Source organism: Callionymus lyra, chromosome 15 (genome assembly GCF_982586985.1).
Source record: "Callionymus lyra chromosome 15, fCalLyr1.hap1.1, whole genome shotgun sequence".
Lineage (NCBI taxonomy): Eukaryota > Metazoa > Chordata > Actinopteri > Syngnathiformes > Callionymidae > Callionymus > Callionymus lyra.
In genome coordinates, this window is record NC_141832.1 from 9,154,091 (window position 1) to 9,180,243 (window position 26,153).

General features: G+C 41.5%; 1 protein-coding gene across 1 annotated transcript; it reads left to right on the forward strand.

The window, feature by feature from the left end:
- Positions 1–16,625: 16,625 nt before the first annotated feature.
- Positions 16,626–17,668, forward strand: LOC148064816 (forkhead box protein D2-like). Its single transcript, XM_087809248.1, has one exon. It carries the CDS (start codon positions 16,640–16,642, stop codon positions 17,504–17,506), a length of 867 nt encoding a protein of 288 aa, XP_087665374.1. The 5' UTR covers positions 16,626–16,639; the 3' UTR covers positions 17,507–17,668.
- Positions 17,669–26,153: the final 8,485 nt, after the last annotated feature.

Sequence of the window (26,153 nt, forward strand, 5' to 3'; positions counted from 1 at the left end):
CGTGAGTCATTTGTTACCAGGCTGCAAAAGGAGAAAAGATAACTTTTATAATTTCTGTTCTATTGATTATAACTGTCTGAAAGGTTTTTTGTTTTGAAATAAAATATATTTTTTCTTTGACGTAAAATTAGCCTGCGACTCTTGACCCTTCAAGAGGCTCATTTAATTCACATTTATTCCAAAAAATAAACCTGTAAACTCGTGAAAATGAGTGAAACACAAACCATAAATAAGTGAAAGAAAGGGGACCTTGAGCTTCATTAATGTTTTTTATGAGCTTCCTCACAGTCAGGATAACAGAAGTAAAGACTCGTATAATAATAATAATAATAATAATAACATAAGGGTCGTGTGATAACAACCAAGCAGGTCAGGCAGAGATGGAGGCCGACGTTTTTATGTAACACCACAATATTTACGAGACGCTCTTGACCTCCGAGTGCAGAAAATCAACAACAACTTCTCAGACTTAACCCCAAAAAAGGGACCCCCCCTCCTCCATCCCCCTCCAAAAAAAAACAAGGCTCCTCGTTCACCTCTGTAGCAGTCGGGACAAGTCGACCTCCTGCCGTTTAAAAACATCAGTTCCTCGGCTGCTAACCTCCAGCATGACGACATCCCCGCAGGGGTCAGTTGGTTTAAGGGGCGGCCATTGTTGACTCCATTCCATCATTACTATTTTATCGACTTATTTTTGACGCCGTTCCATTTACCCCTCATTAATATTTCTGCCGCGATGTCTTGTGACGCCACGAAAAAAAAGAAAAAAGGCTGTGAAAAGTTTAAGTTTAACGTGCAGCATAAATTCACTTTAAGGGTTGTTCCAATAACTCACGGGTGCGCGTGGGAGGGAGGTCCTGGACCCTCCCACCCTATTGAGAGCACGGGCTGATGGAGAAAATAACAGGGTGAAGTGGCCCAAGGGAAGAATGCAGCGCCACCCTCTCATCATGGTCTACACCCTCGCATGTGGACCACGAGTGCATCTGGACTAAAAAAAAACTTCTAGTTCCCACTCAGATATAAAGATTTTAGCGTCAGGTGTGTGTGATGTGGCGGCCATTTTTCAAAACTCACCACAGCAGTTTTGTGTCGAACGAACGACTTTAAAATAGACGACTTGAACTGCAACGGGGACTCGGAGAGTGTTTTTTGATTGACAGCTGATACGTCGCCACTTCAGTCAGATGTGGTTTATTTGAACTGGTGAGTCTGTGTGACTTCCCTTCTGCGTGACTTATCCAATAAAAGTCAAAAGTTCTACCGACGTTTCATTTTCGTCAGTGTCTGGCAAAAGCGTTGGCGGCGATTGATCTTCGTGGAAAAAAAAGTAGCTGTTGGGACGCATGTCGACTACACAAGCGCCGCCATCACTCACTTATAGTTTGAAGAGTTTTGGGTCAAAGTCTTGACCAGAGTCGAGCTCTGAAGGAATTCCCTGAAGATTTATGGGTACCAGGAGTGCGGTTCTCCAACTCAATGTCTCCATTGTCCTGCAAGACACGTGGGCACGGGGGGTGTCGAGGCAGGATTAAAGACTAAATCCAACCCATGGTCACTTCAGAACATGCACAAGAAAAAAAAAAACACTTTCCCTTTTGAAGTCCGTCGTCTGTAGTAAGCCCTAAAAACGCCGCCGTCGTCTGATCCCAGAGTTTCTCTAGGATCGACTGACTTGATGGAGAAATGGAAAGACTCCACAAAGGAGGTTTGTCGGGTCTTCTTGGAAAAGTCTTCTCTGTTTGTCACAGTTTGTTGACTTGGAGAAAGTTCTACCGCATTCTTTGGCAGTGGGTTCCGTCTCCTTTCTGTTAATAGACCATCAAGCTCTCGTACCCCCCTCAGCTTCTCCTCCACGCTCGAGTTGGTTTGTAAAAGTTTGGAATATTGATTGTACTTTGTAGTCTATGTTTACCCGCTGTATCTTGGAAGGTCTACATCGTTTTCACTTTGATCTTCTGGCGGCTGCCAGTGTTTTAAAGGAGTTGGAGTTCGTATTTAAAAGAGTCAGATCTTGTGTTTGAAACGAGTCAGAGTTTGTGTTTGAAACGAGTCAGAGTTTGTATTTAAAAGAGTCAGATCTTGTGTTTGAAACGAGTCAGATCTTGTGTTTGATACGAGTCAGAGTTTGTATTTAAAAGAGTCAGATCTTGTGTTTGAAACGAGTCAGAGTTTGTATTTAAAAGAGTCAGATCTTGTGTTTGAAACGAGTCAGAGTTTGTATTTAAAAGAGTCTGATCTTGTGTTTGAAACAAGTCAGAGTTTGTATTTAAAAGAGTCTGATCTTGTGTTTGAAACGAGTCAGAGTTTGTATTTAAGAGTCAGATCTTGTGTTTGAAACGAGTCAGAGTTTATATTTAAAAGAGTCAGATCTTGTGTTTGAAACGAGTCAAATCTTGTGTTTGAAATGAGTCAGAGTTTGTATTTAAGAGTCAGATCTTGTGTTTGAAACGAGTCAGATCTTGTGTTTGATACGAGTCAGAGTTTGTATTTAAAAGAGTCAGATCTTGTGTTTGAAACGAGTCAGATCTTGTGTTTGATACGAGTCAGAGTTTGTATTTAAAATAGTCTGATCTTGTGTTTGAAACGAGTCAGATCTTGTGTTTGATACGAGTCAGAGTTTGTATTTAAAAGAGTCAGATCTTGTGTTTAAAACGAGTCAGATCTTGTGTTTGATACGAGTCAGAGTTTGTATTTAAAAGAGTCTGATCTTGTGTTTGAAACGAGTCAGAGTTTGTATTTAAGAGTCAGATCTTGTGTTTGAAACGAGTCAAATCTTGTGTTTGAAATGAGTCAGAGTTTGTATTTAAGAGTCAGATCTTGTGTTTGAAACGAGTCAGATCTTGTGTTTGATACGAGTCAGAGTTTGTATTTAAAAGAGTCTGATCTTGTGTTTGAAACGAGTCAGAGTTTGTATTTAAAAGAGTCAGATCTTGTGTTTGAAACGAGTCAGATCTTGTGTTTGAAACGAATCAGAGTTTGTATTTATAAGAGTCTGATCTTGTGTTTGAAACGAGTCAGAGTTTGTATTTAAAAGAGTCAGATCTTGTGTTTGAAACGAGTCAGATCTTGTGTTTGATACGAGTCAGAGTTTGTATTTAAAATAGTCTGATCTTGTGTTTGAAACGAGTCAGATCTTGTATTTAAGAGTCAGATCTTGTGTTTGAAACGAGTCAGAGTTTGTATTTAAGAGTCAGATCTTGTGTTTGATACGAGTCAGAGTTTGTATTTAAAAGAGTCAGATCTTGTGTTTGAAACGAGTCAGAGTTTGTATTTAAGAGTCAGATCTTGTGTTTGAAACGAGTCAGAGTTTGTATTTAAGAGTCAGATCTTGTGTTTGAAACGAGTCAGATCTTGTATTTAAGAGTCAGATCTTGTGTTTGAAACGAGTCAGATCTTGTGTTTGATACGAGTCAGAGTTTGTATTTAAAAGAGTCAGATCTTGTGTTTGAACCGAGTCAGAGTTCGTATTTAAAAGAGTCAGATCTTGTGTGTGAAAGGAGTCAGATCTTGTGTTTGAAACGAGTCAGAGTTTGTATTTAAAAGAGTCAGATCTTGTGTTTGATACGAGTCAGAGTTTGTATTTAAAAGAGTCAGATCTTGTGTTTGAAACGAGTCAGAGTTTGTATTTAAGAGTCAGATCTTGTGTTTGAAACGAGTCAGAGTTTGTATTTAAGAGTCAGATCTTGTGTTTGAAACGAGTCAGATCTTGTATTTAAGAGTCAGATCTTGTGTTTGAAACGAGTCAGATCTTGTGTTTGATACGAGTCAGAGTTCGTATTTAAAAGAGTCAGATCTTGTGTGTGAAAGGAGTCAGATCTTGTGTTTGAAACGAGTCAGAGTTTGTATTTAAAAGAGTCATATCTTGTGTTTGAAACGAGTCAGAGTTTGTATTTAAAAGAGTCAGATCTTGTGTTTGAAACGAGTCAGATCTTGTGTTTGAAACGAGTCAGAGTTTGTATTTAAAAGAGTCATATCTTGTGTTTGAAACGAGTCAGAGTTTGTATTTAAAAGAGTCAGATCTTGTGTTTGAAACGAGTCAGAGTTTGTATTTAAAAGAGTCATATCTTGTGTTTGAAACGAGTCAGAGTTTGTATTTAAAAGAGTCTGATCTTGTGTTTGAAACGAGTCAGAGTTTGTATTTAAAAGAGTCAGATCTTGAGTTTGAAACGAGTCAGAGTTTGTATTTAAAAGAGTCAGATCTTGAGTTTGAAACGAGTCAGAGTTTGTATTTAAAAGAGTGAGATCTTGTGTTTGAAACGAGTCAGAGTTTGTATTTAAAAGAGTCAGATCTTGTGTTTGAAACGAGTCAGAGTTTGTTTTTAAAAGAGTCAGATCTTGTGTTTGAAACGAGTCAGAGTTTGTTTTTAAAAGAGTCAGATCTTGTGTTTGAAACGAGTCAGAGTTTATATTTAAAAGAGTCAGATCTTGTGTTTGAAACGAGTCAGAGTTTGTATTTAAAAGAGTCAGATCTTGTGTTTGAAACGAGTCAGAGTTTGTATTTAAAAGAGTCTGATCTTGTGTTTGAAACGAGTCAGAGTTTGTATTTAAAAGAGTCAGATCTTGTATTTAAAAGAGTCAGATCTTGTGTTTGATACGAGTCAGAGTTTGTATTTAAAAGAGTCAGATCTTGTGTTTGATACGAGTCAGAGTTTGTATTTAAAAGAGTCTGATCTTGTGTTTGAAACGAGTCAGAGTTTGTTTTTAAAAGAGTCAGATCTTGTGTTTGAAACGAGTCAGAGTTTATATTTAAAAGAGTCAGATCTTGTGTTTGAAACGAGTCAGAGTTTGTTTTTAAAAGAGTCAGATCTTGTGTTTGAAACGAGTCAGATCTTGTGTTTGAAACGAGTCAGAGTTTGTATTTAAAAGAGTCTTATCTTGTGTTTGAAACGAGTCAGAGTTTGTATTTAAAAGAGTCTGATCTTGTGTTTGAAACGAGTCAGAGTTTGTATTTAAAAGAGTCAGATCTTGTGTTTGAAACGAGTCAGATCTTGTGTTTGATACGAGTCAGAGTTTGTATTTAAAAGAGTCTGATCTTGTGTTTGAAACGAGTCAGATCTTGTGTTTGATACGAGTCAGAGTTTGTATTTAAAAGAGTCAGATCTTGTGTTTGATACGAGTCAGAGTTTGTATTTAAAAGAGTCAGATCTTGTGTTTGAAACGAGTCAGATCTTGTGTTTGATACGAGTCAGAGTTTGTATTTAAAAGAGTCTGATCTTGTGTTTGAAACGAGTCAGAGTTTGTTTTTAAAAGAGTCTGATCTTGTGTTTGAAACGAGTCAGAGTTTGTATTTAAAAGAGTCAGATCTTGTGTTTGAAACGAGTCAGAGTTTGTATTTAAAAGAGTCAGATCTTGTGTTTGAAACGAGTCAGAGTTTGTATTTAAAAGAGTCAGATCTTGTGTTTGAAACGAGTCAGAGTTTGTATTTAAAAGAGTCAGATCTTGTGTTTGAAACGAGTCAGGCTTCAACCCAAAGGAATCATCTGGATGGATCAATAAAGGTCGATCGATGACTTCAGAAGGTTCTCCGAGCGGATCTTCAGTCAGGAGCCTGTAACTCGACTACCGTCCACACGGCGATGAACACAAACATGGCCGACGAAGGTCACATATGGTTTGGATGTTCGGCCGCAGAACAGCCTTCTGTAAAAGTAAATATGATCCTGAACCCACAGGATATAATCTTGATGTTTCATTCTCAGGATTTATGGTGTTGATTTTACCATATTTAAATAATCCTTCAAGTTGAGGGAAAACCCTGGGAAAGTCGAATAAATCCGACTGGCAGAAACAGGAGCAATAAAGTCGTTGTTTTTCAGTCCAAACACATTTGACAGGTTTTTTTCGAACGTGGGAGACTTGGAAGATACGGAACGGAGTTCTTCTGTGTTGTTCTTGGACGGATCACCTTCCACCGATTTATCTTCGGTCCTGGTGTTGTTCGCAGCTGCTGCAGACAGTTGCAAATGTACCTGCATGAACAATGTTTGTGATTATTGCAGCAAGTCGGAGCCTGTTTGACACTTTGTCACAGCGACAGAATGTTGGGCGGATCGGCCTCTGAGCGGCACTTGAGTTCTCGAGAAGTTCGATTCACAGTGGAATTCTCACGTATTTGTGTAGTATCTCAGAACATAAATAGGAAACTGTACAGAGTTACTGTCATTTCACAGGTAAAGATGCTCTAATATCAGGCGTTATTTTGGTACGAGTTTAAGTTTTGGACGAAGATCATTTGCTGCTCATTATAATGAAAAAGTAGCTAAAGATATACCGTATTTTCTGGACTATAAGTCGCAGTTTTTGTTCATAGTTTGGCCGGGGGCGACTTATGTGTGAAATTATTAACACATTATTACCGGTATATCATTTCACATGTTATTTTCACACTAAACCGCAAGAGGGCGCTCTAGGCCTGTGTTGATAATTTCGACGTAGAAGAGGAAGCGCCGCATCTTCTACCTCTGGAGTTAGCGGAGTTGTTTAAAAGTGACACCGAGGATGAAGATTTCATTGGATTTGAGTTATTTGCAGTTACACGGATGGTTTGGTAAACTTCTTAGCATGTTATTTACGCTATAGTTATCTGAATAACTCTTAATATGTTATGTTTACATACCAGGCACGTTCTCAGTTGTGTAACGTAACATACCGTACAATTATTCAGCCTGTTGTTGCCTCTAGTCTATTTTTATTTTAAATTGCCTTTCAAGATGACACGTCTGTTCTTGGTGTTAGATTTAATCAAATAAATTTCCCCCAAAAATGCAACTTATACTCCAGTGCGACTTATATATGTTTTTTCCTTCTTTATTATGCATTTTATGGCTGGTGCGACTTGTACTCCGGAAAATACGGTAATCTTGAATTCAACGGCCAAATGTCCACTCTGGACCTGGTTCCGGTGACGGATCAAGTCTCAGAACGTTTGATGATAAAACCGATGGGATTGCTCAACAACTAGTTGCAATATCTAAGATGTTCCGAGCTCTAGATCTTCTAGAGTGACCCTGGTGTTCTCACCACATGAACAGATGACTGTGGCTTAACCAATAAGAAACCGCTTCCTTGAACTTCCATCGTTGATCTAATGAACTCGTTCATGCACGTGATTATGAGATGACCTCTTGTTTTTGAAGGTCAAAGAACAAGGTATTATTTTGTGTATTTAGCTCCTCGTTCCAGCAGTTCATCCATGTGTTGGATTCGTGGATTCTTCCAGACGGTACGACACTGGGATCCACTCCGACATCCGACCAAATTTTGTGGTCAGGGATTTGGCCAGGATTCCGAAAACTCCTCGATGTCGATTCCTTCTCATGTGGGAATCGTTCCGATCCGGACTCAGTTTTCCATGTTTAAACAAATGAAGAAAGAGTTATTGAATGTTTTAAATTCTGTTGAAAGTAAAGAGCACTAAAGACTTTTCCTTCCATTTTCTCTAGAAAATAAATCTTACTTCCCATCATGGTCCACCAGGGCTGCTCAGACCATTAGGAAACAAATACTTAATCAGGTCTAAAGGTTTCGTGTGTGTCGGGCACATTGTTACGAGGTGGCAGCTGAGTCCAGCTGACCGGGGCGACCAGGTGGGCTTTTGACGACAGAATTCCGGCACTGGAATGTTGCTGTCAGCGTCGCACTCGTCCGCCGGGGATCACCCCTGAAATGTGTGAACGTCACAGCTGAAGGTGTGTGTGTGTGTGTTATTGGCGCCAGCTCACACACTTCCTGAGGTGGAAACTAAATTTGTTGACTTTGTTGAGGTACTTTTTGTCGTTCAGGGTCAACGATCAAAGGAAAGGTTTTCGGACTCTGGTGTCTAAAATCATAAAAGAAAGTTGAGATGGAACTTGATTGATCCCCTGGGAAAATTCCTTTGCGAAATTAGGGGGAATTTTATTTAGAGTTTAATTATTATTATATATATCTACAAACTTTTTTACATTTTTGCAACTAATTTCTAGCTTTTTCAGTTAGAAATTAGTCCATAAACAACTTGTTTATTTGTTCACGTTTTGTCTGATTACACATATTAACATTTTTATAGTTTTATTATTTAAAAACAATGTACAGAATAAAGTTATAGATACGTGAGTTTCTTACCAAAATAATTCATATATATATTTTAAATAATACTTTTCACTCCATGTCATAGTTTCATCTAAAGTTTGGATTTAATACCATTTTTTCCATGGAAATCAACGTTTAAAATGAGCTTCAAAGCCTCTGTATTCGTAGCTCGAAACCTCTAAATGCAACACCGCCTCAGCCCCGGGGTCGTGACCCCGGTGTGTTCAGGGGACCAGTTGCTGCATATGGTACCCCTTCAGCTCACAGGGTCACAACATATGACGCCGACACTTGCTTTCACATGTCGGGGAAATTATTTAGGAGGTCCATTTTTGACACTCCACGTGTCAAAGGTCGCACACATTTGAAGAGTGAAAGCGTGAGAAGCCAGAATCCATAAAAGTGATTTGTAGTGAAATAAAATTGTGTTACGCTTTAATAATCTTCTTCACCCTAAAAATGAGCTAAAGGAAAATGATTAGATAATATTGAAGAGTGTTGAAGGTTTGTATCTCCACATTTAAATATTGATAAAGTTAATGTTTTTTTAGTTAAATTGGTGGAAACGTGTTCGTTAGTTTGTTTGCTGATCGAGATCCTTATCAAAGGTCACCGCAGTGAAGATGAGGGTTTTATCCTCTGTTTGTTTTTTCTCAAATCTGATTGAATCTTCTCTCGAAACCGCTGAAGCCTGTCGGGTCACAGAGTCCTGGTCCAGACCCCCGACAACAAGTATCTGAATTCCTCACTGATTGTAGCTCAGGGCTGAACGCATCAGTTACATTCCTTTCCCATCCATGTTGGCTTTTTAGCTGCCCACAGCAGGACGATGGACTCCAGCTGGTCCAGCTCTGGGGAAGCAGTTCTGGCAGCAGTTCGTTGCAGCAGATACAGGTGGTCATAATGTTTAGGCAGGTCGTGGAACACAATTGAACACCAGGAGAGAGTGAGGGAGCACTGGAACTGTTCATGTGTCAGGTGTGTCTGTGGTGTTCCAATTTGATGGTCCAGGATGTTCCAGGTCCTGAAGGTCTAGGTCCAGATAGACCAGGTCTAGAAGGTTCCGGATCCATAAAGACCTGGTCTAGTAGGTCCAGATGTTCCAGTACGTCTAGTAAGTCTTGGTCCGGGTATAAGTCTAGAACGCCCATGTCCTGAAAGTCAGGGTCCAGAAAGTCCAAGTCTAGAACTTCCAGGATATCTACGTCCAAAAGATCAAGGTCTGTAAGGTCTAGGTCCAGATAGACCAGGTCTAGGAGGTTCAGGATCCATAAAGACCTGGTCTACAAGTTCCTGATATTCCTAATCCAGAGATTCCAGGACCTCAAGGTCCAGTATGTCTAGCAAGTCTTGGTCCGGGTATAAGTCTGGAACCACGTCCTGAAAGTCAAGGTCCAGAAAGTCAAGGTCCAGAAAGTCCAAGTCTAGAACGTCCAGGATCTATACATCCAAAAGGTCAAGGTCTATAAGGTTTAGGTCCTGATAGTCCAGGTGAAGAAGGTCATTAAGGTCTATATCTGGAAAGTCCATGTACAAAACATCTAGGAGGTACATTAAGTATAGGACCAAGTCTATAAAATCCAGGTCCTTGAAGTCCAGTTCTTCCATGTCTCCAAAGTCCTGGTTAAGGTCTAGAAAAGCCAGGTTCTGAAAGTCCATCTATATAAAGTCTAGAACCTCTAGATCCAGGTCTAGGGGGTCCAGGTCCTTAGTCTAGGTCGGGAAGGTCTAGAGGGTCCAGGTCTAGCAAATCCTGGTCCGGGTATAAGTCTTCAACGCCCACAGCCTGAAAGTCAAGGTCCAGAAAGTCCAAGTCTAGAACGTCCAGGATCTACACGTCCAAAGGGTCAAGGTCTATAAGGTTTAGGTCCTGATAGTCCAGTTTTAGAAGGTCATGAAGGTCCAGATCTGGAAAGTCCAGGTAGAATACATCTAGGAGATCCATAAAGTTTAGGGCCAGGTCTATCAAATCCAGGTCCTTAAAGTCCGAGTCTACCATGTCTAGAAAGTCCAGGTTAAGGTCTACAAAAAACAGGTTCTGAGCTCCATGTATAGAAAGTCTAGGTCCAGGTCTTGGAAATCCAGGTCCTTTGTTTAGGTCTGGAAGGTTCAGAGAGTCCAGGTCCAGGTCTATCAGATCCAGGCTGAGGGACAGAGGAAAACCAACTATAGCACAAGCGCGCCATCCAGTGGCTTAAAACTGGAAACTGAAAGTTTATAAAACAAATGGAGGCATAAAAAAATGTTTTAGTCTTTTACTAAGTGTTTCATGTTGTTCGAGGAGAACTTTTGTGTTTCACGAGCGATACAATCTCGGTTATAAATAATACTACTACGATTGTTACTTACTTACTTATTTTATTACGTATCTTTAGGAAGTGAATAAGACCAGCAGGTTAGTTTATGAGGTAAGAACAGTGTAATAAGCTTTGGACTAACACTAAAACAGACGATTTTCCGTTACACAACACACGTATACACAATCACACATATCTATTAAATTGTACAATTCTGAGTTCGGGGGCAGGAGTGGAGTAAAAGTATAATGATGTTCTATTCTATGTTAGTCTTTGTATCCTTTGTCTTTGTTATTTTTCTTTGATCTATGTTCTTTATCTTTAGACTTAGATTGTATCATCTTGTTCTTTCTCTTTATTTCTCTTTGTTCTTATTTTATTTTGATGTTTTTTTATGAAAAATTGCTGTATTTGCTGTGGATAATTTGGAAAAAAAAAACAATTTCCCGAAGGAGACCTCCTGAGGGATCAATAGAGTTCTACCTACAACTCTGCTACTTCTGCTACAACTCAGAGTCTCGTCCAGAAGTATGCTGACGACACTGCCATTGTTGGATGCATCAGGGACAACAGCGAAGACGAGTACAGGAGTCTGATACGTGACTTTGTGGACTGGAGTGAGAGGAACCACTTGCAGCTGAACACCTCAAAGATCAAGGAGCTGGTCTTGGACTTCGGGAGGTCCAGGACAAAGCCACGTCCAGTGTCCATCAGAGGCGACGAGGGGGAGATAGTGGACAACTATAAGTACCTCGGCGTGTGGATGGACAGTAAACTGGTCCTGCAACACAGACCATGTATATAAGAAGGTTCAGAGTAGGCTGTACTTTCTGAGGAGGCTTCGATCATTTAACATCTGCAAGAAGCTCCTCTGCATGTTCTACCAGTCTGTGGTGGCCAGTGTCCTGTTCTATGCTGTGGTGTGTTGGGGTGGAAATGTGTCCAAGAGGAGTGTCAACAGGTTGGACAGGTTGATCAGGAGGGCTGGCTCTGTGGTTGGAATAAAGCTGGACTCACTGGTGACAGTTGCTGAGAGGAGATCACTGAACAAACTACTGTCCATCATGGATGATGACAGTCATCCTCTGAACACTGTCATCAGTGAGCAGAGAAGCAGAATGAGTGCACGAATGCTCCTACCCAGGTGCAAGACAAATAGACTCAGGGACTCATTCATCCCTCGGGCTATTCAATTGTACAATTCTGAGTTCGGGGGCAGGAGTGGAGTGAAAGTATCTGGATGTTCTGTTCCATGTTAGTCTTTGTATCCTTTGTCTTTGTTGTTTTTCTTTGACTCTATGTTCTTTGTCTTTATCTTTAGACTTAGATTGTGTCATCTTGTTCTTCCGCTTATATTCTTATTTTATTTTTTATGTATTATTTTTTACTGTTTATGAAAAATTGCTGGCTACTGGAAAAAACAATTTCAATAAAGTTTTACCTTTCCTTACCTTACCTAACCTAACCTAACCTGTTTAAAAATCATGTAGTTGCACCTCTCCGCCACGCGGTGTCGTCAGATCCCACATCACTCCTGCCTTCCTTGTTGTGTTATAAATAGACTGAGCAGCGAACAAGAAAGTGTCGAGCGAGTGACCACTGCTTGTAAAGTTCGTCGGTTCTTGTGTCTGTAGTTCGGTTCAACATCGTCAGATTCATAAAACCTTCAATTTCACGTCCATTACTGTGTCCACACACTGCCAGAGTGTAAGAGGATCAAGATGTGTGTGTGTGTGTGTGTGTGTGTGTGTGTGTGTGTGCTCTTTGAAGAGTTCAATCTCCTTCAATAAGAAACACCTTGTGTATCTTAGGATCCACTAAAGCGACGCTTCGCTCAAATAACAAAACATGAAACCGTTCAGGCTTCCGCGGCTTCATCTCGCTGAGTCTCCGTGACCTGGATGTGGGTGCGTTGATCCACTCTGATCCACTCGGATCCACTGGGATCCCTCAGGCCTGTTCGGTTCCTGCCAAATGATGTTATTATATGTCCTCGGTGGCTGCTCTCTCACCCCCCCCTCACACACACACACACACACACACACACACACACACACACACACACACACACACACACACACACACACACACACACACACACACAATAACAAATCAAACCCTACAACAGTCGCTTTTGTTGCACTTGATTGTTCAAGTGTGTGTGTCTTTCTTTTGAGTGGTTCCATGTTTTGGATGATGGTTCGTTCAAGACGGGCGGGAGCTTGACAACAACACACATCGTGACACACTGACACACACTTGTTTTGTTCAGCGACTCTCCTCCACACACACAGTCTAAACAAAGACACCAAAACACAAACCAAAGATACCACACAACAAAAACACTTTCACACAAAAGCACAATTGTGTACACACACTAAACACTGCTACACAACAAAAGGGCCACATTTGATTGACTAAATATAAATACACGAGTGACATCGAAACCAAAAGTATTCACATTCTTGAGTTTCAAAATAAAAGCATCTTGAGAACTTCTCAGACGGACAAAAACGCTTTTGGGAACTAGCATCACAGCCTTATTGTGTTGTGATTTCATTTGACTCGTGGGATCTTGTCATAAAAATCTAGATGGACTTTTACAATCCCTCTGGAGATCTCCTTCGGGAAATTGGGTTTCTGTTCACAGCAGATGATAGTTTCGTAAGAACAAGAACAAAGTGCAAATAAAAAGAACAACGTGCAAGGGATGTCAAAGTGCAAATATCAAGAACAAAGTCACATCACAGACTTCTGTACTCATCTACTCGTGTAATCTGTTCCTTTTTAGAGTTATGCTTAAATGTTTGTTCATTTTAATGTAGTGACTAGAGCTCAGTTGTCTTCATCTTCATCTTCGTCCAATAAGACACTTAAAATCATCCAAATGATTCTGCAAAAAGGTCCATGTTTTAACCTTGTTTGTAGCGGAAGCTCCTGGTCACCAAACTCCAGCTCTAAGTGTCTCATTGAAACACATTGCAAGTACCAAGAAATACTCTGATATCTTGGGATTTACTGCAGAGAACAAGCTTACAATATGTACTTTTTAAAAAATGTTTTCAGAAGAATTTCTATTGTGGAGGCTTCAATACAAGATGGACGTTACAGACGAGCAGTATGAAAGTATTTGGATGTTTTTAAGTGACTTTTTGGACGAAGATGAAGACGAAGACAACTGAACTCCAGTCGCTACATTAAAATAAACAAATTTGGGTGAACTATCGCTTTAAAGCCTGTGGGTCACGTCTGTCCCTTCAAGTTGTTTTGACCGTCACGCTGCCCATTCACCCCTGAATAATACATACATCATCAAAAAGCCAATAAAACTGTAGTTTTCACTTTGCATTGCAAAGTCTACTTCTTCACAGTTAAGATGGTGCAACATGGCCGCCTCGGATCAAAGTTAGGTCGCCACGGAAACAGAAAAATTACCGACGAATGGACAGAAAAATATCTACACAAAGTCGTGCCTTTAGTCTAACTCGGTTGTTAGTTGTTGCTATTTCATCATAACATTGTGTATCTATTCTAAATCCGTTTGAATTACATTCGACAGGAAATAGCCGGCTGAACATCCTCTCATAAATCTGGAAATTTGAGTTGAGTAGCTGTAGCTTATGCAACCTCATACATGCAGATTCCCAATACTTTCTAAAAGAATACTACCTCAACGTCATACACACGCATACTTGTACAATGACACGGTTGCTGCCATCTGTTGTGCGACATGTTTTTGTCGTAAAAAAAACAATCATTGATTTAGTGTTTACTGACACCTACTGGTGATTTATGACTCTATTGTGTTGAAACTGTCGCTCAAGCCGACGAAGACGGACGGTCGACGTTAAAATTGCGCCCACTGGCCGTCGCGGTCGCACACGTGCAGTAAAACCGAAAACCCTCACGGCTCATCTTCATTCACTGAAGGGAAGAAATTAAGGGTTTGTCTCTGAAAAACCTTCTTGTTCGTGCTGCTGCCTTCGCCTCATTTAAAAGGCCTGTTTCCAATCTGAAGACATGCGTGATGAATTCTGGGGAAATCATCTGCAGCTTTTTACTGGTCCCCGGTACGGCCCACCCAGCCCGGACCCCGTCCCCCCCCCCCATCTGCCCCGGGGTATCAATATACGATTAGAGGCAGGAAACGTGGGAATCCCCAACAAAGGCGTCCATCATTAAACACAAACAAGGAGAGGCCTCGCGACACCACCGAGAGCACCCTTCCCTCCCTGCTCCCCTTTCATGTCGAAAACCGGTGAAAACCTACCCGACTTTCATCGGGAATATCGCCTCCTGCTGTTCCGCGGCCCATTATACGATCATCTCGCCGTGTAACGATGGACCCCGGAGTGTCGGGTTTCTAGCCCCGGAATATTGTTTCTGCTTCACACATGCTGCCGGTTATCACGGGAGCGAGGATCATCTTCATGTGCGTCGTGTTGTTAGAAGATAAGAGGGCAAATTATTATTGTCACAGTCGTTCAAAAGTTTAAAAAGAAAAAAAGAAAAAGTTCCCGAACCGTGACCTTGAGGGACTCCAGATGTTAGTGATACAGTTTCAGACACGTTGGAAGTTTTAAGGCTCATTTATTTCTTCAGTTTAGTGCCTTTTAACATTTATGTAAAAGAACATTTTTAACATATTAGTGAAGATTCAAGGTGAGATTTTCTCAAAATTGCTTTTAATTGAATTCAGTTACACTTTCCGTCCTTTTCAGATACTTTTTGAACATTTATATTTTACTTTGCAGTCATAAAAATGGACCGACAGTCTTTTGGTCCCTGAAACTATGTTCGTTTGCTGAAAAATTGATCTTTTATAGAAAGAAAACTAGAATGTCACGTGACTGTTAGAAGCTCAACTGTCAATCAAACGTTAAATTCAGGAGAAAAACGTCAGAATCATTTTTGTCTTTCAAAGCTGCAACGACTCGTTTTAATAGTATCACTATATCGTTACTTTAGGTCATAATTCTTAATGTGTTTTTTTTCTACTATTCTTAATTTATTCATGATGCGGTTCTTACAGAAACTTGAATTTAAATTATTATTATGGTTTGTCATAAAAATACATTTTTTTAAACACAGCACACGTCGTTTCTAGATACAGGAAATGCCAAATAATGTGTTGCACCTTGTAAATGTTCCTACACACACACACTCGCACACACACACACACACACACATCTTCATTCAAACTACACACAGCACAGGTGTGTGTTAAACAAGTGTTGAAGTTAACAGTGATCATGATGAGAGCAACACTGAACATACACTATTTTAAAAACACTTAAATCATATTAATGTTGATCACACACACACACACACACACACACACACACACACACACACACACACACACACACACAAACAACACACACACACACACACACACACACACACACACACACACACACACACACACACACACACACACACCCACACACACACCCCCACACACCCCCAGACACACACACACACACACACACATACACACACACACACACACACACACACACACATACACACACACACACACACACACACACACACTCGCACACACACACACACAAATTCACATGACCAGTTTCATTAGATGAGAATCTGAGACATACATTAACACAACACATTCTTGTGGAATATATTCAAGCATTTTTTCGTGTGTATACGTTTATATTTATTTTCTTCCAAAAACACTAGAAGATAATCTATAATAAAAATATAAGAATGACGCACTTGTGTAGTAACAACTGTATCCGCTTAAACCTGTTTAAAAAAAAAAACACACACTTGATTTTTAATTTGTTAATTCGTTTTCAGATAATTTACCAAAAACTTCGAGGCTCAAGTAAGTTTAATCGTATAATTCTACGTATTTGTATTATTATTGTTATTATTACATCAATTATTTTAATGTTTTTCATTGTAAATTAATCACGTCCTGCAGCTGAGAATTAACTTTTTTTTTTTAAATCTTCCTTTAATGTAATTCAATCTTAATTCGCGTATTTCAAAGACGGCTCACAGCTGAAAGGTTGGTGGGCCTGTTCGGAACCTTCTGCAGCCCCTCTCTCATTGGTCAGAACCTCGCTCCTCCGTCAGTGACATCACAGCACACACGGACCTGGACGAGCCAGACAAGCTTCCAGATGTTGGACCGACGGAAGAAGAACTCCTGAAGGGATGTGGTGATGGGAGGACGGAGCGCGCGGAGACGGGTTCGCTGAAACTGGGGACCCCCAGAACCTGTTTTCCTCTTTTGGACTATGACCTTAAGTTCGGGGATCATGGAGGACGCTGTGATCGACGTGGTCGGGGAGGAGGGCGCGAAGGAGACCGCGGAGCTGCTCCCGGAGCCCGAGTCCACCAAGGACCCCAAGACCAAAGGTCCCGCCTCGGTGAAGCCCCCTTACTCCTACATCGCCCTGATCACGATGGCGATCCTGCAGAGCCCCAAGAAGAGACTCACCCTCAGCGAGATCTGCGACTTCATCAGCCAGAGGTTCGGCTACTACCGGGAGAAGTTCCCCGCCTGGCAGAACTCCATCCGCCACAACCTGTCCCTCAACGACTGCTTCATCAAGATGCCCCGGGAGCCCGGGAACCCGGGCAAGGGGAACTACTGGACCCTGGACCCCAACTCCTCGGACATGTTCGAGAACGGGAGCTTCCTGCGCAGACGCAAGAGGTTCAAGCGGCAACACTTTCGCTTCGAGAAGGAGCAGAACTTCGAGCGGTGTTTATTCCCTCACGCGCACGCCGCCGCGTACGGGCTCGGGTCCGCGGGTCTGCAGGTGTACCCCTACCTGCACCCGGCGCCCTCCTCCTCCCCGTGCGTCCCACCTGTCAGCAGCATCCTGCCGGCGCTCTCCAGCTTCTTCTCCAGGAGCGGCTCCAAGGCGTTCCTGCAGGCGTCGACGCCCGGGATCGACGCCTTCTCCGCGGCGGCGCACTGCGCCTTCTCCGCCCCCCCGCTGAGCGCCGCCGGTGCCGCCGGTGGTGGTGGTGCGTTCACGGCCGCGCCGCTCTTCCACCCGCAGTTCCTCTCCTTGCAACAGGAATACCACAAAGCACAGACTCAGCGGGGAGCTCTGGACCTGGTCAAACACATCCACTCGGTGGGTCACGAGTGACCCCGCCGTGGACTTGTTGGGGTGTTTCTCAGGTAACAGACGGATGTACATAAACCCCCCCCCCCCCGAAAAAAGTGCCTTTTTTTGTTCTTCTTTCTAAACAAGATCGTCGACTTTGAGAAAATAATTTAAGTGACGTGTTTCCGACACTATTTTTTTTTTCATGGAAATAAAACACATTTTTTATTTAATCTGAGTTCATTTGTATTTTTTGAGCACGATTTTTGTATTTAATATCATTATTATTTAAATTAAAAAAAACAAATGTCTTAAAAGAAAAACACCCAAAAAACGTGCATTTAGCCGATCATTAAATACAAGTAAATATTCAACTTTAAAAGTAAAAACGCAACTTAAAAAGTAAAAACGCAAGCAAAAATAAAACAAAATGCAAAAGTTGAATTTACACAAACTTTACAAGCGGAATAAATCAACGAAGGTTTCAAAACTCAATTCAAACTCGAGGTCACAACACAACAGTCTAAAAAATAAAAATGAAAGGCTTGTTAAAAATAAATCTAAACAAGCTAATAAGCAGTTAAAATTAAGACAAGATAAAGTAAAAGTAAAGGAACATTTATTACGAAAATGTTCTTAATTTAAATGTACATTTTTACCCCTGATACTGAAACGTGTCAAACATTTTTAGAATTGATAAAAAATGTACTTGGAGGGAGTCAAAGGAGAACAAGATACACTTTTTTTATTCAGTGATAATTTCCTGTGATCTTAATAAAAAAACAGGAAATCATCAAAATATATTATCTACTTTAAAAAAAAAAAAGTAGTTTATATGCACCATTTAACTGAATGTGGTTTAATTAACTTAATAATGGCTGATTATTACTCCCTTTATTACGCAGACGTTGAATCTAAAATGTGATTTATTTTATATAATATTTCATATTTAGAGTTGAACTCCGGGGGCCGAAACTTAAAAAAACCTGAATTTGTTTTCTTATCATTTTAACAATCATCAGATTAACAAACTCATTGATTTTAACTTGTCATTTTTCGTTTATTTATTTTTAGGGTGTAAAACACTATATTTATATATATTTTAAATACAGTTTCTTCAAAATCGTTGGCGTTCAAATGATGTTTACGTGTGAAAAATGCAACAATAAACCGCGTGAGGTCGTCGACCTTCTGTTCAACACCATCGACACAAACATCTTGTGAAGACTCACTAAAGTGATTTAATTCTGACCTCGTGTTTATGAGCAGAAAAAGCGTGATTTGTTATGATCTATATTCTTCTCACGGGGCCTTGAGTCGTCTTATAAAAATCTTCAAGTACGTTCAAGTTCATCAAAACCACCAGCTTTATTTTTCCTTCTTTATTCCGCCGACACATGCAAAGAGACAGTTTCAGACTAAAAGCTTTTTCTCCCCCAAAGCAAATAAATATCTGCTCGACATTTCATAATCCGATTTATTTTCCCTCCATCCTTCTTGGACGGCCTCACACAGAGAGTGACAGAAGTCAAATAATTCTACCGAGCTTTTTTATTTGAAGGCTGCAGATGCTGATGGATCGTATCACCACGTGAGGAGCCACGAGAGACATACAATAATACTTTAATAATACTTTATCACCCGACGGAGGGAAGACGACCCTAGTTTTGAGTCAACTGTTTGAAATCTGTAGACGTTTTCTCTTGACCAAGTGAGTTTCCTTTCAAATCATCCCTCAAAGTAGCCGTCGTTCATGAAGAAAAAGCCCAAAAATAAAATCAAGTTGAACAAAAATCATAAAGATTCAAGACAAACTTAGATTTAGTTTCATTGTCTTAACCATGCATTAAGGTTTGTGTGAGGGAAACGGTTTTTAAAGCTGAATTAATTCAACATTTTCATCATCGCTCAGTGATGAAGATGTTTTTTGAAATACATTTAATGTTCGGTTTATGATCTTGTCAAGTTTCCAAGAGACGTTCACTTGTTCGAGGAGGTTTTTAAAAAGTCTTCGCTAACGTCTGACAATATTTATATTTCAGTATTTACATGAGGATTTAAAAGAAAACGCTGAGACCGAACCATGAACGTTGAACAGCTACACACACCTCTTGGAAATGACGAGTTTAAAAAATCCTTAAAAATGTAATTTGAAAGTCGTAAAATGAAAATCTGAATCATTTGTTTACCTGCCGTGATTAAAAAAGGTTTGTTTTTGAAAAAGCGTACGTGTGTGTAAATAACGAAACTTGAATTCTTGATCTCTAAGTCGTTCAGGTGTAAAAAAAAACAACCTAATTTAATGCTTGATAAACGCTTTTATTTTGTAGCTTTGTGGGTCTGGGGGTCGTGCCGGGGTCGTCCACGTGTCTCACGACCGCTGGATCTTGAACCTGGTTTCAAGTAAAAGTGGACAGTGACGAGCTCTTTAGGTCGACCATGTGTTGTTTTCCTTCCTCTGGATGTCACGGCCACGTTGACCTTCATCCATCTTCGACACACGTTCTTCATCCACGCGATCAGTGCTACCTGCAGACAAACACTTGCCGCTTTTGATTGACAGCTGGTGTGTGTGTGTGTGTGGGGTCGGGGGGTCTCTGCACCTGATCAAATAAGCAAGTTGCACACACCGGCTTTTGTGTGCATCATCGTGTGCGTGTGTGTGTGTCCGTCAGGTTTCCATGCCGACTCACTTTTATTTTCCTTCGTCCTCTCCGCCTCATTTACCCTGACATGGTTTATTATATCCCTGCTGCTCCGGCCGCTCGTGCTTTAATTACACGCTGCACTCGTCTTCTCCTCATCCTTCCTTTTTCTCGGGAACGTATTTCACAGCTTCTGAATGTTTTCGAAACTGTTAGATTGTCGACTTGTTTTTTGTCTTAAAACCCTTCGGACATGTGCGAGAATTGTTGTATCGTGCGTGGGATTTGAACCCAAAACCCTCAATTTAAATTCACAATTCTAGCACGTACAGGTACTGACCACTGCTAAGTCGTTGTGGGGGTGTTTGGTCGTAATCTTTTGATGTGTCTGTTGTCAATTAGGAGGTAAAAAAAAAAAATCGTCGAGCAGTTTTTGTTGTATTTTCATGATTGACTTCCTGTTTTATTATTATTAAAAACAGATAAACTTCATATTCCATTTTTTTTTGCATCCAATATATGAGGTTCTCACATACAAAGTAGAGAAGTCGTGCAGTACATCTGTATTGTAGTTTTTTACGAGGAATATAGTCGCATTTACATGCAGAATTATAGTGTTACAAGAATTTCCCAGCATGCACCTCGGGTCAGGACCGTTTGAGCCGGAGTCGGTTGGCCCGGGAAAAAGGGCTTGCGGTCAAAGGGTCGTCAAGTGCGTCAGTCTCCCGGCAAATAACGAGGTGACGAACGATGAGTCGGCAAAACGATAGGTCGGGAAGTGATGAGTCAGCAAAACGATGAGTCGGCAAGCGATGTGTCAGCAAGTTAAGGATTGGCGCCCCCCGGGTTCGGGTCGGTCGCGTCCTGATGACGAACAAAACACGTCTATTGTGAAATAAAAAACAGCCTCGTTGATCGACGGTCTGAGGATTAAGAGTAAAAACGTTGTAATGATGATTGACAGGTGTGTCCGCGCTTCACTCCACCTCTTCATCAACACACTCTGACTTCCATCGATGACTTCATAGAAAACTGGACATAAAAACGCTTTTTGAAAGCCTTCGAATAAAAAATGACGTGAAGTCGGGAATATGCGACCGAGCGAAGGTGTGAGTTTTTTTAATCTGGAGGTGATAAACAATCCTTTTAATAACCTCGTTTTCTCTCCGATCCGGGGCCCCTACTTGGCTGGCTGGCGGGTCGGACCCCCCCTGCCGCTCCAGGTTTTTTTTGGGGGAGAGTTTCAATTATTAATCTCTGCACCGTCACTCGCTCGGCGGCGGCGTTTGCCAAACCCTGTAAAATAAAAACTGGTAGAAACTCTCTCCAGTCTCGTGCCCCAGCATTTATTACCGGCTCGTGACCCTGTGCCAGCAGACGACAGTGACCCAGCAGCAGAGCCACCCAGAAGCAGAGTGAGCTCACACCTCTGGACCTGCAGCTGTAGAGTCCAGATCTGCTGACGGTGAAGCAGGGGAAGAGCAGCAGGAATGTCTGTCACTCCTGTGCCAATTAAATAATTTCCACCACAAAAAAAAAAAAAAATGTTAAACCCTTAAATTGTGGTCTGGAAGGACTTGAGAGAGAATCCTCGGTCGAAGGTTTCCTCGTCTTTATTTAACATCCTCACTTCAAAAAATGCACGTCTGTGTTTTTCTGGCCCCGTCGCGCTCCAGTTCCAAAACCCTAACCGGGCGTCCTCGTCGACCCAGACCGAGGGCGGACGGTCCGGTCGCTGGCATCCTCAGGTATGTAGCCTTAAGAGCAGGAGCGAGGGTTCAGGGTTGTGACGGCGAGGGTTCGGTTCCTGTTACACACCTGAGTGTTGTGTCTGAAGGAGTCGGAGGTCAAAGTTCATTTTTACAGGAACACATTTAAAATCAGTATTTGAACTTAAGTTTTGTCGTTATAACTTGATTGAACTTGAGGTTTTTTCTAGTGAAGGGTCAGATTGGACCTAAATTTGTGTTGTTTAAAAACAGTTGTGTATTTGTCATTTTTGACTTTTTTCTTTTAAGAGTAGTCCTCCAACTTCATCGTCAGGGTTTATACGATACATATCGCGATACAGGGGTCAACAGGGTCAACAATACGATATATAGTGATACTGTAGTAACAAGTATATATGTGTAGTATTGTCGAGTACTTGACTCTGGTGTTGTAGAATTTACAGACCACATGACGAAGTTGTAACTGCTTTCATTTGTTTTCAAACAAAAATATGTCCAAACATCCGCTTTAAAAAAGTCTACTGTATCCTCTCGTCCTCAGTCATCACCGTGATTTTAGTGTTCATTAAGCTACAGAGGACTAAATGACTTAAAGACTAATATTTAATACAGTTGACGGTATAGTTGTGTATTGGCAATAATCTGTCGATACGATACATATCACAATACAGGGACAACGATACAATATAAATAGTGGTACTGTAGTAACAAGTATATATGTGTAGTATTGTCGAGTACTTGACTCTGGTGTTGTAGAATTTACAGACCACATGACTCTTGACGAAGTCGTAACTGCTTTCATTTGTTTTTGAAACCAAAATATGTCCAAACATCAGCTTTAAAAGCTGCTGGAGTCGACTGTATCCTCTCGTCCTCAGTCATCACTGGGATCTCACTGGATTTCATTGTTCCTTTAGCTGTGGAGGATGTAATGTCTGCTGCCATCTAGAGGTCTGAGGAATAATTGCAACACAAAAAAAAACAAATGCAGTGAATATTTAATTGTAGAAAAAAATATATTTATTTTATTTTTCACACACTTTATTTAAGTATTAATCATTAAAGAGCAACGATGAAAATTAAATATGACTTGAAAACCAAATAATAATAATTCAACATTGCGATATATCGTGATACTGTAGGAACAAGAATCTGTTGATACTTATCACGATGCTGCTGGAGTCCACTGTATCCTCTCGTCCTCAGTCATCGCCTTTGACGTAGACGACGTAATGACTACTGCCATCTAGCAACCAGAAGTTTAATTGCAACACAAAAATGAACATGTTTTACATGTTAATAAACAATAAAATTGAATTATTTTATATCATACAGACTTTATTGAAATTGTACTCGTAAAAGAACTATGATAAAAACAAATATAAAATAACAATCGATACAGTGCTGTTAAATATCGATACGCTATCGTGTAAAGAATATCGTGATATTCAAGCCTATCTTCATCATCGACATCGTCCTCTTCCTCCGCGTCTCCTCGTGTCCAAACATCTGTCCTCGCTCGCCTCCGCCGTCTCTCAACCGTCACCTTCGGTTTGCTTCGCTCACCAACGACACGTCTGTACCAGCACTTTTGAATATGGATCGTGAAAGAAAAAGTGCCGTGTAGAATGAGAAAAACATGGACCGGCTCAGTGGAAGCAGATTAAGTGGGAACGCCAAACCTCACGCTTTGTAGGAACCTTTAAAAAAAAAAAAAAGGAAAAAAAAAAAGACCCTGTTTTATCATTAATGCTGAGATTTAAAGCCACCACATGGCGGAGGAGAGTCCGCGACAAAGAGAATGAACATTCCAGCCGCTGGATTGTCACCTCATACGAGCCGTTTTTCTCCTCCTGGCAATCGCCGATTCTGGGTGTCCCGTCGGATTCTTCGGGCTTGTGAACATCCTGCAACAGCGACATAAATCTGTTAATTTGGGCCTTTCGTGTAATGGCTGTTGTGCCACAGCCATTGATCGCTCCGAAGGTCTGTTTTTTAGCACCGTCTCTGCCACCCAAACCGTCGGCCAACGGGCCGTTCATCCCATGTCGGCTCCGTTGGTGGTCCCGGGTGTAAGCTAGCCTATATTTTCCCCTCAGTTCTCTCTCTCTCGCTCTCTTTTATAGCTAACACAAAATTGTTCCTAATTCGCTGCTGCTAGAGGGGGGTAATTTGCGGCTTTTGGCTGAGTGTCGCAAGCCCCAAATTTGAAAAAGCTGCTGAGTTCGAAGGCAGCGAGAGAGAGAAGAGGAGAGAGGAGGAGAGAATCGAAACGGCTGAAATCAATCTTTTAAATACACCAGAAAGAGAAACAGAAAAACAAGATAAGCCTCCGCAAAAGCAAAAGGGAAAACACGACTAAGTCAACAAACGGCGGCCCCCGGCCCCGTCACACGGGTCTCGCTTTTAAGTTAATTTCTGTTTAGGGTTTTTGGGGAAAAAAAACCCAGATTATCTGGACAAAAATAAATCCTTTGTTTAGACAGACTTGCTGCCCCGCGAGATGTAAACACTTATTAGAACGAAGCCGTCTTTAGGAGTCCGGGAAGGACTGTGTGTCGCAGGTGTTCTGCAAGGACTGGTGTTTGGCCCATTATCGATTGATGTCAGTTAGCTTAGCATTGAACGGGTGATGAATCTAATCGAAATAATTGGTTTGTGCTTTGGTTGAGATTATTATCGTAAAACTTTTTATTGCGTCGCTAACTGAGGTGATGCTTCATCTTTTCTGTATATTGTCATTTAAGAAGCCGCTTTGATTAGCCAATCAGCAACCAGGATACTTGACAGTTTCCTCTTCAACATCCAGGCCATGTTAGAAAACCGTGATATGGTTTCAAGAAAATAGGAAGACGCTCATCTGTGCTCCGCAATTAACTTGTTGTAAATATCACAGACTTGACTCTCACGTCCCGATGGAGGTCCATCTGGATCTCCACATAGGATGGAGGATGTGCTAAAGCCTCATGAGCCAACCAGGTGCTCATTTATTTTGATTAACTGACTCTCATCCTCGCCGGTTCACTCTCTCCTCCAGGGAAAAAACCCACGTGGGTGTTTTTTTTTTTTTTCTTCTTCGCTGCCCTCATGTATCCCACATGGTTTTCCACTTCCACAACAGCACGTCATTACCCAAGTGTTTAAACACTTAAGAAGCGCTTAAACGTGGAGAGGCGGAGCGACAAAGCACTCAGAAGCAATGAACAGCTCGGCATTGACTGGTATCACTCCGGGGAGCGGTCAGGGGCGGCCCCGGCGGGAGAAATGAAGTCGGTAAATAAACGTGGCTGTTGTCAGATGTCTGGAACTGCTTGAGAGGGTTTTCTCAGCCCACCAACTTTGAAACGAAAGGGCGATAAGTTTTGGGCGGCCCGTGGAATTAGACGATACAAGTTTCCGACTGCCAATGACTAATGAGAAGAAACACCGGGTTGATCAATTCCGAGTTCCCACAGCTGAGCGCCACCAGGGCAGCACCAGACCGCAACAAAAGTTCTAGACTAATGCCTCTTTAATGATGTTCCTGTGGGAACCTCCATGTCCTGTGGGTCGAAGTGAAAACCTGGGCAGTTGAACTGTTGACTCTGAACTCCACGGAGAGAAGAGCGGTGTCAAGAAGTGATTCACCGGACGTTATGTTTTCATTCCTGTCTTGTGAGTGTGTTTACCTAGAAGCTTCGCTGAGCTCAGGTTAGCTTTAGTGTTGGTCAGAAACGAAGGTCAAATTGAGCTGTGATCTGACGAGACTGGTCCATTTCATGGTTTAGCACCTTAAACCAGGCGAGTCTCCATGAAGACTTTCCCAACATGGGACGACAATCCAGACACAGGACAACTTTCCAAACACAAAAAAACTCCTCCCGACATGGAAAGAGTCCCCAAACACCGGACGACTTCCCAAACATTTGGCGACTCTCCCAACCCCAGACCACATCCTAACACCAGACAGCCTTCTAACATGGGATGACTCTCCAACGCAACCCACACAAGACAACACTCCAACACAGGAAATCTTTCCCAACAGGGTACGACTCTTCCATCGCAGAACGACCCCTGCGAACAAAGATCGACTCTCCGGGGAAGGCTCTTCAAACAGGGGGCGACTCCTCCATCCCAGGACGAGTCTCCTAAAACGGGACGACTCTCCGAACAAGGGATGTGTCTCCCAACACTGGACAACCCTTCAATGGAGGACGACCCTAATACAGGGGGTGGCTCTCACAACAAAGTACGACCCTGCCATCCCAGGACGATTCTCCTGAAACGGGACAACTGTCCGAACTAGGGATGTGTCTCCCAACACAGTACAACCTT

Bases quoted from the DNA above. Each gene is read 5' to 3' on its own strand.
- LOC148064816 (XM_087809248.1), top strand. From the start codon at position 16,640: ATGACCTTAAGTTCGGGGATCATGGAGGACGCTGTGATCGACGTGGTC.